This window comes from Dichomitus squalens (genome assembly GCF_000275845.1).
Source record: "Dichomitus squalens LYAD-421 SS1 unplaced genomic scaffold DICSQscaffold_2, whole genome shotgun sequence".
NCBI lineage: Eukaryota > Fungi > Basidiomycota > Agaricomycetes > Polyporales > Polyporaceae > Dichomitus > Dichomitus squalens.
The window spans coordinates 1,084,014-1,096,372 of record NW_006766884.1 but is presented as its reverse complement, the minus strand read 5'-3'; the positions used below and the strand labels follow the sequence as shown (position 1 = coordinate 1,096,372).

The following is a 12,359-nucleotide window of genomic DNA, read 5'->3' as shown; positions in this document are numbered from 1 at the left end:
GTCTTTGGTTGCGGCGGCTTGGTCCCCAAGCTCAACGACCGCTCAAAGTCCGGATCCCACCGGCGCAATAGGTGTAGAGGTGTTACGACCCTCTTACGAACGAAGACCTCATGATACGAGTAACCTTGAGCGTGGATCCGTCTGGGCAGGCGTAGGCCCCATCGATTGACAGGATGGCGACAGAGACCAGGACGTGGGATGAGCGGGAATCGACCTTTGTACCTCACATGCACCGTTGCCGATTGGACGAGCGACGCTTATTCGTCAGGATGACTTCACTTCCTCACACAAGCACTCGAACATGTGTCGTGAATGCAGACTCTACATTATGATACCCGAGAACATATGGAGACAAGGATGGGCGCCGATGTAGCAGATGATGCACTGTGAAGGGGTGAATGGGAGTGGCGACATCGGGAGTTACGAGGTGGGGAAGATAATATGTGGTATAACATGTCCATGTCATGAGGGCCCGGAATAGCGTCATTAACATAAGAGGCAGATGAAGAAGTTGTGGTAGAGGGCCAGGGGGAATGGCATGGCCTACGCGCCCCCAGTGATCGGGTTGCGTGGCGTGGGGGCTGCGGAAGGGAGGGGGAGGGTAGGCTGGTTATGCCGCCGCCATCTTGGAGGCAACAGTCCGCTCGCTCTCCAACTTCGCCTTGTTCTTCTCAAACGCCTGCTGTCGACAACTCTCCAGGTTCTGGCACTCGTGGTGCTCAGGCATACGATGCTACAAGGAGGGGGAATGGGTCCTGACATTAGCTTGCGCAACTAGGACCTGGAGAACGGATGCTACGCACTGTGCCACAGAACTCTAAGCGACAGTGGGGACATTGCCCGACTATACGCAAGACAGCTTGGTTGCAACGGGGTTCGGACTGGAGCTGGCAACGCTTCTTGGCGGGCATGATTGATCAAGAAGTCGTGAGATACGGAGGGGGTTGTCGGACAGGTCTGAGAGATAGCAACGGTCAGCAACGGATGTCTTGAGCAACACTGGCCGAGGCCGACTCACACGACGGGCGGGATAGTGAGATATGCGCGAGAGGTGGTTGGAAGGGACCGGTGCAGGGAGGGAGAGGACTTATATAAGGGGACGATGGGGACGCGTCAGCTCGAGATATGGATCTGAGATCTCGCGTGGCGGCGTCGTTGCTTGAGATTACAAAGATCCCCTTCCCGATCCGTCACCAAAGTGTCGAGCGCTATCCCCGCTTTTTGGCTGCTCCGTGCGCAGATTGCACGGTCTTCCGAGCTCCAGCCCTCCGTCGCTCCCAGGTTCGTCCCGATCACGGTCCCAGATGTGCTTAATCACCGCTGGCTGCTATACGTCTCAAAACGACTCTCGGAAGGAAATCGGATATGGAGGCCCCCCTGTGTGCATCTACTTGCCCGGTGTCACGCAACAACCGCCGTACGGGCTGCTGGGTCGGAGGCGGTGCGTACGAGCATCCTGCCTGTTCCGGGCCAGACAAGAAATGAGGCCCCGGCCAGGTAACGGCGCATATCCACAACCGGACGTGTTCCTTCCCCTTGCGACGTCCGCATCCCGCAACCGTCCAAGTCCACTCCTACTGTGTCCTTCCGCCGTGCTCTCCGTGCCGTCGACGGAACGGGCAGTTGTAATATAGTCACTGTCCCCGAAAATTGTTCCGTGGCCTAGAATGCCCCGTGGAGCAACATAAACTGCCTCAATCGAGCAATCTGCGGTGGAGTGCAGATCAGCCGTCCTGCTGATACCGGGCGTTCGCACAGAGCACTCGTTCCTGCCACACGGCCTACACGCAGTCGCCCACGCTTCCTGCACGCGCTCCCCCTGTTCAGGCTTCGAGATACGCCGTTCGTCGCTCCGACTACCGGTTTCGGATGGTCGTCGGTGTTCGTTTAGATCGAAGAGGGGATTGCACACTACGATAGGGGTATCATTCGGTCAAGGTGAGAACAATACGACGGCAATGGATATATACCATTGTAAGGCTGGACTGCCGTAGATCCATCGCCAGTAGAAGACACAGCGGTATAGATAGGTATGGCGTAGCGCGAGGACGGCAAGAGGGGAGCAAAACGTACATGGCAGGCAAGGGCACCCTGCAGGCGTGCTCCTCCTGTATCGTAACGCCAAGTCCGGTCAATGATGTAACTAGCGAAAATGTCCCTAAGTAAATGGAATGTGACATAGTGAAGCAATCATCTAGTTCTTGTGCTGATTCTGCAACACGACGACCGCAACCACAATAGCGATGATAATGATGATGATGAGACAGAGGATGAAGCAAATCCACCGCTTCTTGCGCGCTGCACGCGCCGAATTGACAGCCTTGTTGGTATAGTTTAGGCTGCATAACCGTTAGCTAAGATTGTGCATAGGAGTAGAATCCGTCACTGACCCTGTCTCGACGTCTTTCTCAACCTCCTTGACGGTGTCGTTGATCACAGTGATCTGCTCGTCTTGCTGTTCAACCAAGATGCTCATCTGTAATGGGACGCTTGAGTATACATTTGTCCATACGCAACAACATGGAAGGCATGCTCACATCATTAAACAGTTGAGCAAGTTCTGTCAGTGTCCGCTCAATCTTCTTGATGTCCGCGTGACGTTCCTGCACTTCCCGGTACGCGGACCGAGCCTCGCCGTAACGGTTCGAGTTCATCAACGCCTGGCTGAAGATCTGACCACCTTGATCATCATCAACGACAGCCTTGACTTCCTCTGGAGACGCATCGGGCTTGACTGCAGACGAGTCAGCAATAGTAGACGATCAACGCGTAGCAACGTACCAATCTTGTACTGGCGCTCCAGACGTTGCTTGTACCGTTGCCGGTACTGCTGCTCGACGGTCTGGTAGTTTTGAATCGCCTCCATGAACTTCTGCTTCACCAGACCAGTCTAGAACATCATGTTACTCGTAAACACCACGTTCAAAGCATCGATGGCCCCATAACACCTACCTGCTGCTTCCGGATCTCCCCATTTCTACCAGTACCACCCTGTTTCTGCAGCGCTTTGATCCTCCGCCGGAGCACGTCGCTGAGCGCGCTGGTGTCCGCGACGAGGTCCTCAAGCTGCTGGTTAACGCGCTGGCCCGCCACATCGTCCGTCGTGTTGAGCGAGCGCGAGTGCAGGTCGGAGATGCGGTTGACGTTGTCGTTGAAGGTACGGATGTCATCTTGAATGGAAGAGATCTGCGTATGCATCCCCACATCAACATGCCTGCATTCCCACGTTGCGCCAAGGTACCCATGTCCTGCCAAGCCTCCTACACTACGCAGCGAGACAAGAGCGAGGGAGGGGTACGGAGCACGAACGCACCTCGCTGTAGAAAGCGGTCATGCTGTCCGCGCCGCCGGTGAGGTTCGTCGTGCTCGGCACGGCCGCGGCCTCGTATGCCGTCGGGCCGTCATCCTGCTGGGCGTACGGGTTGTTCTGCCGCGCGCGCGAACGGTAGTCGTTGGTGCTCTGCATCGGGTACGAGTCGCTGTCGTCATATCGCAGCACACGCCGCCAAGTCAGCACGCCGCAAGGGGGAGGCACGCTAAGCGAGAAATGGACCTACGAATTGGTGTACCCGCCTGCACCACCCTGCTGCTGGGCCTGGACGTCGGGACATCAGCACCATAACGACAACACATACCGGGCGTGCATCGCGCGTATGTGCCACCCGCAACGCAGGCGAGATATATGAAACGGATAGGGAGCTCACCCGTAGTGCTGCGAGTCTGTCTCTGGCCATGGCGACAAGATATGGGAATTAGAGGAATGAATATGGGCTGTACTGATGCCTTCTGGTGTCTGCGAACGACGAGCGACGGCAACACTCAATGCTGCGTCCGGAGGGAGCTGGCAGAAGAAAGCAAAAGGTGTAAAAGGGCTTAAAGATGAGCGGTAGGAGGTAAGGACTGGCGGGACCTGCGGACGCAGAGGGGCTGGGAAGGGGAAGGGGGGCGGATGGCAGGGCTGTGTTGAGTTGGCGGTGTGGCGTCCCTCGATTCCAATTCAATCCGGTGATTGGCGCTTACTGACAGCGCCGTGTCTAGCTATAGTCTCAGACAGCAGCTACCGCCTTTGCCCAATGGACATACATACCGAGGTGGACCGGAGTCGTACGGATATGCTCGAGCCGCAGTCGTCCTGCACTTCTACCGATACTCTCATCTCAACTAGCTACTGTACACTCTACTACGTGCAGGTACATTTTTTGTGTTAGGCTTCAGTTCGCGATAGCACTGCGAAGCACCGAGATCTGCCTCTCCAGCATCTTGCGGCTCGGCCCGCCAATCGACTGCCGCCTCTCCACGCTCGCCTCAAAGTCGAACACCGCGAGGACGTCCTCGTCGAACTTCTCGTGCAGGCTCCGGAAGTCCTGCAGCGTCAGCTCGTTGAGCTGGCACTGCCGCGCCTCCGCGAGCGCGACCGCCCGGCCTGAGACGTGATGGGTCTCGCGGAACGGAATCTAGAGCGAGGGCGCACCCGACACGGCCGCGAGTAGAACACGACGATCAGCGGACGGCGCAAAGACGGCGTCGGTTAGGAACGGCTCACCCCCTTCCGGACGAGGTAGTCTGCGAGATCCGTCGCGAGCACGTCCATCGTCAGCGCTTTGAACATCTTGTCGCCGTGCACCTAGGCAGCATGGCGGTCAGCCGCAGTCGTGCCATGAGCTCACCACGCGTCGTACCTCCATGGTAGCAATGACGCCCTCTGCGATCTGGAACGACGCTGCCACGGTGTCGACAACATCAAACAGTGGCTCCTTGTCCTCCTGCAGGTCCTTGTTATACGTTGATGGCAGGCCCTTGTACGTCATCAAGAAACCAGACATCTACAAGCCACAAAGTGAGTTGGCACTTCAGCTGAGCGGTATGAAGGTCGCGAGTAGGACGACGTACGTTTCCGAACACGCGTCCCGACTTGCCTCGAAGGAGCTCTAGGGAGTCGGGGTTTTTCTTTTGTGGCATGATGCTCGAGCCGGTGCTCCAGTGCGTACGTATCCTTCATCTCACGTCCTCGAGGCAGGTGGAGCACAACACTCACCTGTACGCATCGCTGAGGGTAATAAACCCAAACTCGGCGGTCGAGTAGATGATGAGGTCCTCAGCCATCCGGCTGACGTGCGTCATCGCCAAGCTCGCCCACATCATGAACTCGGCGATGAAGTCGCGATCGCTCACGCCGTACATGCTGTTCTCCGCAACGGAGTCGAACCCAAGCTCCTTGGCGAGGAACTCCCTGTCCACGGCAAAAGGGTTGCCCGCGAGCGCGCCAGAGCCGAGAGGCAGGACGGATATCCGGGGGATGAGTTGTTGGAGCCGCTCCAGGTCTGCACGGAAGGAGAACGCGTGCGAGAGCAGGAGGTGGGACCACCGGATCGGTTGTCCTCGCTTTATGAGGTCACTTGAAAACGAAACCGTTGGAAAGATAGGCGAAGTTTACGCACCTGGAGGTGGGTGTATCCGGGCATAAGGATGTCCTGCTCCTTGTCTGCACGCTCCACCATCACACGGATGAGATCCTTGAGACCCTTTTCGACGGTGCGCACCTCTCCCAGAAGCCATAGGCGCATATCAGTAGCGACCTGGTCGTTTCGCGAGCGCCCGGTATGGAGCTTTCCTCCAAGGGGCCCAATGAGCTCGGTCAGTCGACGCTCGTTCGCTGTGTGGATGTCTTCGTCGTCAGGCTGAGCTTCAAACTGACGGCAGGGTCAAGACCAGGGGACGAACGCGGAGTCGATCATATAATGCTCACCGTGCCCTGCTCCCACTCCTTTCCTACCGCTGTGAGGCCGTTCACGATCTTTTGCTGCTCATCCTGGGTCAAGATGCCAACGCGCGCGAGGCCCTTCGCGTATGCGATGGAGCCAGCAATGTCTGCTGCGTGCATCCGTTTGTCATATCGCAGTGACTGGTTGAATTCATGCATGCTGGTTATGATGATATCAGTCGGCCGCCCATCTAATCTACGCGGTGGGTCCTACAGAGGGTCCGTTTTGCCAGTGAATCGACCTCCCCATAGCTTCTGTTTGGTCGGCAAGTTAGACATGTCTGCCTGCTCGTAGGGCTTGTGCGCAGAGGAAATGCCGGCGGGTGCGTGCGGGGATGAAAGTGGAGAAGAGGGCCAGCGTCGAGAAATCTGAATAGCATCTCAGATCTCGATCTCAGTATGACTCGCGTAGATCGCGCGTCCAGCGCGACGCGTGGTGGGCGCTTCATTGACCCGGATGGGAAAGAACTTAGAGACATATTATCACACGATCAGAGAGAGCAGGTATAGCAGATTATGTAGTATCACAGGATGTAACGTAGCATTGGTTCTCAGGAATAGGCACTGCATAAATGTATCATGGGTGCAGAGCATTGATGACCATGAAAGACACGGCGGCGAAAAGCGAGGCTCCCGCATATATTGCTACACGCACGTTAAATGGACTGTTGGTAAGGAAGGGGTACGGGACTGCTGACGAGGTCAGCACGCAGGACCCAAGAAGCAGCAGAAGAAATAAGATACGCACACATGCCATTGTAGCTCGCACAGTATTCCACCCAGCAGGCATACCAAGTTCCCAAAGCGGAAGCGAGGATGAGTGAACCGTACCGACTAACGAACTTCGTGTACTTGTCTTCGAAGGAATAGAAGTCGACGATCAAAGCAATTGCGGGAGCGGCATGAAGTGCGAGGTCAAGTTGCAGAGGTAATCGCTCCGGTTCGGGGAGGGTACTCGATGATGAAGGCTCCCTCTCCGAGTTGGGAGGACCCATGAGAATCATGTGCGGCATGCACAAGAGGAGCGTCCAGTAAATGACGGAGATCACAACAGCGAGCTGCATATGGCAATAAGTGAGCATGGGAGGCAACGAGGGCACGGTGAGGCATACCGGGAGGGCACTCATGAGGAAAGCACGCTTGGCTGCTCGGAGCAATTCTACGGACGGACGTTGAATGCTAGGCGAAGCGTTCCAAGATAGTTGCCACTCACTAGAGAAGGGGAACAAATCACAACCGATGCTAAGCACCATGGTAATGCATGCCACACAAAGCCTGCGACTTGTTGTCAGGTGGCTGTCGTCAAGAGGCAGGCGGAAACGAACATACCCTTGGATTGTCAGGAACTGAAAGTGACCGCCCTTCATGTTATGCATGGGAACGTTGGCCACCATGTCTGGAAGGTTGAGATACCCGTAGACCATGACGGCGGCGGCGGTCGTGTGCAAGAGAAATGGGAAGATGTTGACGGTCGCAGACATGGTTACGAGCGGAGAGGACGGGGTGATATTCAGGCGGTGAATGACGGATGGAAGTTTATAGTACTGGGAACACATCCATCACGGATATCGGCGGAGGGGAACGACGACGGTCAAGAAGGATGACATGCTATGTGTGCTCGGGGAGAAGGCTGATGACTACGGCCTGCGGCATCAAGGAGCTCGTCCATTGGCTGTTTTCGCGGTCGAGTGACATGCAGGCGATGACGTCCGTCCACACCCAAAGCTCGGAGATACTCGCAAGCGCCCGTGTAATCTCCTTCCAGCCCCGCATCTCGCATCCCTCGCTCTCGGAGCAAAGTCGTCTATATCCTCACCTCGCGCGCTGTTGAACACTCTACGGCGCAAGTACACGCGGGTTCGTGTAGACAGCGTGGCGTACGCACTGACGCGGGAGGCTCCCATATGATACAACGGTCGCGCCCTTCTCTTGTCGAAACCGCCAGTTCCTTCCGCGCATCATGTCCGCGCAGCGGGTAACGATAACCTATTCAGGACCAATCGTCTTCCTCTCCACGGACCATTGGAAACAGATCCAGAACTCCCTAGTCTCGCAGCTTCCCCTCCGAAACTTACACTGGAAGTCCACATCAAGAAATGCGTTACGGTCCATCCAGGAGTTGGACGTGAAGCTCGTCCCGTTTGAGATGCTCAGGGAGGACCAGGCTGCTTCGCAAATACCTCAGTCAGTGTTAGAGAAACCGTTGCTTCACCTGTATATCTTTACTTGCGAGGTGAATTGCACCACCTGTCTCCAATGTTTTAGCCCATACTCAGTAACTTGAAGGACAGTGAAGTCTACCGTACCACTGTCCGCAAGCAGCTCAAAGAATGGCACGCGTCTGTGAGCACGCGCAAAAACCAAGAATGGCTCATCATCCATGTTGTACGGCCGGATCAGAGCGTCGCGCAAGGCAGGCTGTTCCAGATGAAGACGTCCGTGCTTGACAAAGTGAAAGCGGATTTCAATCTGGACAAGAAAGATAGGTGGGTTAGGGGCAAGGTTTCCTGAGACATGCGGTTCATAGCTATATGCTAGGTGTGTCCAGCTCGTCTGGTCGGCGGAGAAGGACAATCCCGCTGTATGGGCAGATACCATCTCCAAGATCAAGGAGGGCGTCCTATCTTCATTCGATGCAGCTCTAGCGCAGCGGGAAGAGGAAGTGAAACGATCAGAGGGTCAAAGGCAAATGCCAGGATGGAACTTCTGTACGTTCTTCATCCTGAAGGTATGTCACGCAGTGTCGAGCTACCACCACTGGGTAGGTTTGGCTCACTAGTTGCATTCAGGAAAGCGTCGCAAGCTCCCTTGAGGGAATGAACCTACACGAAGATGCACTGCAGCAATATTACGAGCTCGAGTCTATCTTCTTCCAAGTTCTCCGGGAGAAGAACCTGTCATGGTTTGGCGCGCTCATCACTCCCATGCCCACAGACGATTCGTCCCCCCTTCTGTCGGTCACGAAGAAGCCATATCGTGACCTCATCCTTGCGAACACCATATCCGTCTTCGACTTCCGAGTATACCTCCTGGCAAGGCAATGTATTCTTCTGAGCAAAATCGGGGATATGGAAGAGCTCTGTCGGAAAGCGGCCTCGTTCCTCAGTACTTTCTCCAGAACGTTACGAGATGTAGAGGTAAGTGCGATGCATTGTCTTGCAGAATTGCCGCTAATGAGAGAGGTCGCAGAACACGTTACCTCCGTTTTTCATCGAGTCTTGGATATACTCCTCTGCCTTGAGCGTCGTAGACCAAAGTGATGAATGGGCGAAGAGGCTGACATTGGATAAGGCTGCGCTATCCGCGTTCAACGCCGCCAAGGGTGAACTGCTTGAGCTAGCACGGCAACAGGTGCGTCATGACCATCCACAGTGGGAGTCCCTGGCTCATGCCCACGCCTACAAGTTGGACGTCCTCGGCATTGCTACAGGGTTCCTCCCCAACAAGCCTCCCTTTTCCCTCGCACTCCCGTCAACATTCGATCCTGCGGACAAGGACCCCAAGACGAAGCGTGGCTCCATGACGATCACCAAGACGGAGCTCCTTTCCTCCATGGAGGATCAGGACACGCTCTACGAACTCTACGTGAACGTCACCAATCGCGCCATCGAGCTGTACGCAAGCGCGGGCCGCCGAAAGTTCGCGCTCAAGCTGCACGGCTCGCTCGCTGCGCTCGACATGTGCGTCCCCACTCCTTCCCATGCCGCGGCTTCCCCGAACGTCGGTTGCTGATGTGAGCCCCCCGTAGTCATCGGGGCCGCCTGGTAAACGCGCTGCAGACGTATACGTCGCTGCCTGCGCACTACTCCCCGCACGGCTGGACGTCAATGGAAGCATACATGCTGAACCGCGCGCTCAGCATCCACGAGGCCGCCGAGAAGCCGAAGGACAGGGAGTGGATACACGTCCTGTTGCACTTCCTCAGAGCGTACGTGGACGACGGCGGAAAGGACCTGCTCCTGAGCGAGGAGGACTGCAAAGCGTACGTCGAGAAGCTTGTCGCGGCTCTGAAGGAGGCGGCCCAGACCCTCGACAACGGTGAGCGCATAACGAGGCTTGAAGGATCCGGGTGCTGAAGAGTTTTCTTGGTCGCTGTCGCACAGACACGCCGTTCCCCGATCATCCGGCGCTGTCCGTGTCGCTCGTGGAGCCCCACGCGAAGTTGGCCGAGAGCCGTGATGGAGCCCTGCTACAGGTTGTCGTCAATAATAGGCTGCCATGCGTAAGTACTGCGTGCCCACGCGGTGCAGATATACTGACGGTGGCTCTAGGACGTGCCTGCGGAAGAAGTGCGCCTGCAACTCACCGGGCGGGAGAACAGTCAGATCACGTTCACCGCGAAAGTGTCCAGCATCGCTCCCGGACGCACCGAGCTCACGCTCTTCTGCCCAGTAAGTGGCTTGTGGCCGCGCGGCGGGGCTCTTTGGCTGAAATGCGGCACGACAGTCATCTGCAATGGGCACGTATGCCCTGGCCAACACTCAGATATCCATGCCCCGCTTGCTCTTCCAGTGGAGACACTCCAAGACGCCCAAGCAGATCAAGGCTGGCAACATGCCGACGCTTGTGTACATCCCGAAAGATGCGCGGGCACTGGACGTCAGGCTCAAACAGCCCCCTCTGAGTACGTGTTTGAGGTAATATCACATTGCGACTTGCTGATAACCCATCTCAGTTGAGCTCGGTACGATGTCGAGGATCCGAGTCTTGCTCTCCACTGGGCGCAACGAGGTTGCTACGGCGTCTGTGAAGCTGAGTGCACCGTCTGGGATCAAGTTTCAATATGAAGATACGCAATTGATCGGAGAGGGTGCGTGTAATCAGGGCATCGAGATGCCTGGGATGGATGCACTGACGTCAGACCAGACACGCCTGCTATACGCACCGACGCGCAGGCACTGACCTTCCTTGACCTCAAGGCAGGGCAAACGGTCGTCGCAGCCGTGCCGCACTCTGATGCGTCGGCGTACGCATATATGGTGATCAGCACCTTTCCTTTATGTAGAGACAAAGGCTCATCGCATCTCAGAGAATTAATATCACCGTCGACTATGTGACGACCACCGAACCTGACATCACGAGGACATTGCGTCTGAGCCGGGTGGTGGCCACCGGGCTGCCGGTGGAGATTAACGTGCAAGACTTCTTCCGCGGCACAAGGTAGGTGTACTGGTCGTGCGCACGGAACGGGGCTCATTGCCCTATACAGGCTTTTCACTGCCTTCACGCTCTCGACCAAGACGCATCAGCACGTTCGTGTGCGCTCTGCCCAGCTTTTGTCTGATTCGGAGACTACTGGGGTCAGAGTGAAGAGCTGCGTTGGCCAGAAGCCCGGTATTGTTGTACGTCAACGTATTCAGACGACGTTGGCAGCGTTTGTCTAACTTGAGCTGCAGACCCTCACGCCCCAGCAACCAGGGCGGTTCTTGTTCCAGATGGATTCGGAGAAGGGCACAGGTATGAGACTAGACATATTCCAGCAGGAATCGGGGTGCTGATGGGGCGCTATAGCACGGGAAGGTTTGAAGCTCAAGATCACCTACCGCATGCTTCGCGAAGGTACGAAGCTCCGCAAGTGGCTCAAGCATCGTGTTAACCCTCCACATGTAGAGGTCGAGTCGTTGATTGAGATCGCTGTCTCGGAAGTCGTGTCCGAACAGCTACCGCTAGAACCTCACAGGCAGGACCTCACCGACAAGCTCATACAAGCGTTGGAGACAAATGCGAGCTGGGTAGAACTGTACGGTGTTACTGGTGAGCTCGCGGTTCCCGGCGTCACTTTGACGGAGGACGAGTTTGGAGCCGGGCTGCGTCAAGTGATGGAGGTAAGGGGATCCCGACTGCACCGATAGCACGGCATGACATCTAACGCATCACGCAGAAGCTGAACCGGAAGCGGTCTCCAACGTCGTTCGGCGAATGGAGAGACATCGTGATCCCGGTGGACGTGCCCCAGATACATGTGCGTGCGCATCGCTGCACGACCCACACAGCGTCCCGTGAGGCCGACGCCTCTCTTCACAGATCCTTGCTTCTGCGCGCCTGCAGATTTTGGAGAACCCATTCTCCGCGGAGGTCGAGAAGGCGGAGAAACGCACACGTCCGCTGTACGCCGGGCAGCCGATCTCGGCACTGCTCACGATCAAGACGTCCTTCCACTGGGCGCCACCTGAGGACACGAGGGTCCAGAGTTACAACATGCGGTATGACATCGAGGACTTGACACAGGACTGGTTGGTCAGCGGGCGCAAGAGAGGCGACTTCGTGGCAAAGGTATGTTTGTCGTCGATCGTACCTCGCCTCTCGTCCTGCTGACGCGGTCATGCAGGATGGCGAGATATTCAGCACGCCAGTGACCCTCATAGCGCTCCATCATGGCGAGCTTGCTCTTCCCAAGGTCGGCGTGAATGCACTGCCGCTTCCGGGGGAGCACAGAATGCGATCGAGTGTGGTGCCCAGCTGCGAGACGTACGAGGTGCATGGAGCGGAAAAGGTGCTTGTGCTGCCCCGAGGTGGCAGGAGCACGTTTGTGGTTAACATGGGCACGAATACCAGCATGTAGACATGGATGTCCCTTTTTGGGGCTGTAATTTATTCG

At 56.5% G+C, this 12,359-nt stretch overlaps 5 protein-coding genes across 5 annotated transcripts; 1 reads left to right on the top strand and 4 right to left on the bottom strand.

Annotated features, from left to right (window-relative positions):
• Positions 1-308: 308 nt before the first annotated feature.
• DICSQDRAFT_97701 (nuclear protein) lies at positions 309-1,055 on the bottom strand. The gene is made up of 3 exons (XM_007361210.1): positions 1,019-1,055; positions 804-957; positions 309-733 (listed from the first exon to the last, which is right to left on the bottom strand). Exons 2-3 carry the CDS (start codon positions 909-911, stop codon positions 611-613), a joined length of 231 nt encoding a protein of 76 aa, XP_007361272.1. The 5' UTR covers positions 912-957; positions 1,019-1,055; the 3' UTR covers positions 309-610.
• A 1,139-nt stretch (positions 1,056-2,194) lies between these two features.
• DICSQDRAFT_50013 (t-SNARE) lies at positions 2,195-3,198 on the bottom strand (the record flags this gene model as incomplete). The annotated part of the gene is made up of 5 exons (XM_007361209.1): positions 2,195-2,339; positions 2,391-2,476; positions 2,538-2,734; positions 2,782-2,890; positions 2,953-3,198. The coding sequence occupies 5 exons, from the start codon at positions 3,196-3,198 to the stop codon at positions 2,195-2,197; spliced, it is 783 nt and encodes a 260-aa protein (XP_007361271.1).
• A 1,013-nt stretch (positions 3,199-4,211) lies between these two features.
• DICSQDRAFT_50012 (argininosuccinate lyase) lies at positions 4,212-6,040 on the bottom strand (the record flags this gene model as incomplete). Its single annotated transcript, XM_007361208.1, has 8 exons — positions 4,212-4,454; positions 4,544-4,624; positions 4,680-4,823; positions 4,891-4,975; positions 5,036-5,382; positions 5,439-5,690; positions 5,747-5,921; positions 5,976-6,040. The coding sequence occupies 8 exons, from the start codon at positions 6,038-6,040 to the stop codon at positions 4,212-4,214; spliced, it is 1,392 nt and encodes a 463-aa protein (XP_007361270.1).
• A 221-nt stretch (positions 6,041-6,261) lies between these two features.
• On the bottom strand, positions 6,262-7,316 carry DICSQDRAFT_132175 (uncharacterized protein). Its single transcript, XM_007361207.1, has 5 exons — positions 7,091-7,316; positions 6,975-7,036; positions 6,874-6,920; positions 6,510-6,819; positions 6,262-6,451 (listed from the first exon to the last, which is right to left on the bottom strand). The coding sequence occupies exons 1-5, from the start codon at positions 7,240-7,242 to the stop codon at positions 6,339-6,341; spliced, it is 684 nt and encodes a 227-aa protein (XP_007361269.1). The 5' UTR covers positions 7,243-7,316; the 3' UTR covers positions 6,262-6,338.
• Positions 7,317-7,721: 405 nt separating this feature from the next.
• On the top strand, positions 7,722-12,323 carry DICSQDRAFT_49485 (uncharacterized protein; the record flags this gene model as incomplete). Its single annotated transcript, XM_007361206.1, has 20 exons — positions 7,722-7,994; positions 8,048-8,247; positions 8,300-8,489; positions 8,551-8,898; positions 8,951-9,112; positions 9,167-9,445; positions 9,541-9,799; positions 9,865-9,983; positions 10,033-10,152; positions 10,208-10,391; positions 10,437-10,571; positions 10,628-10,740; positions 10,791-10,921; positions 10,971-11,103; positions 11,158-11,218; positions 11,273-11,320; positions 11,372-11,586; positions 11,643-11,723; positions 11,786-12,052; positions 12,090-12,323. The coding sequence occupies 20 exons, from the start codon at positions 7,722-7,724 to the stop codon at positions 12,321-12,323; spliced, it is 3,552 nt and encodes a 1,183-aa protein (XP_007361268.1).
• Between the last annotated feature and the right edge of the window lie 36 nt (positions 12,324-12,359).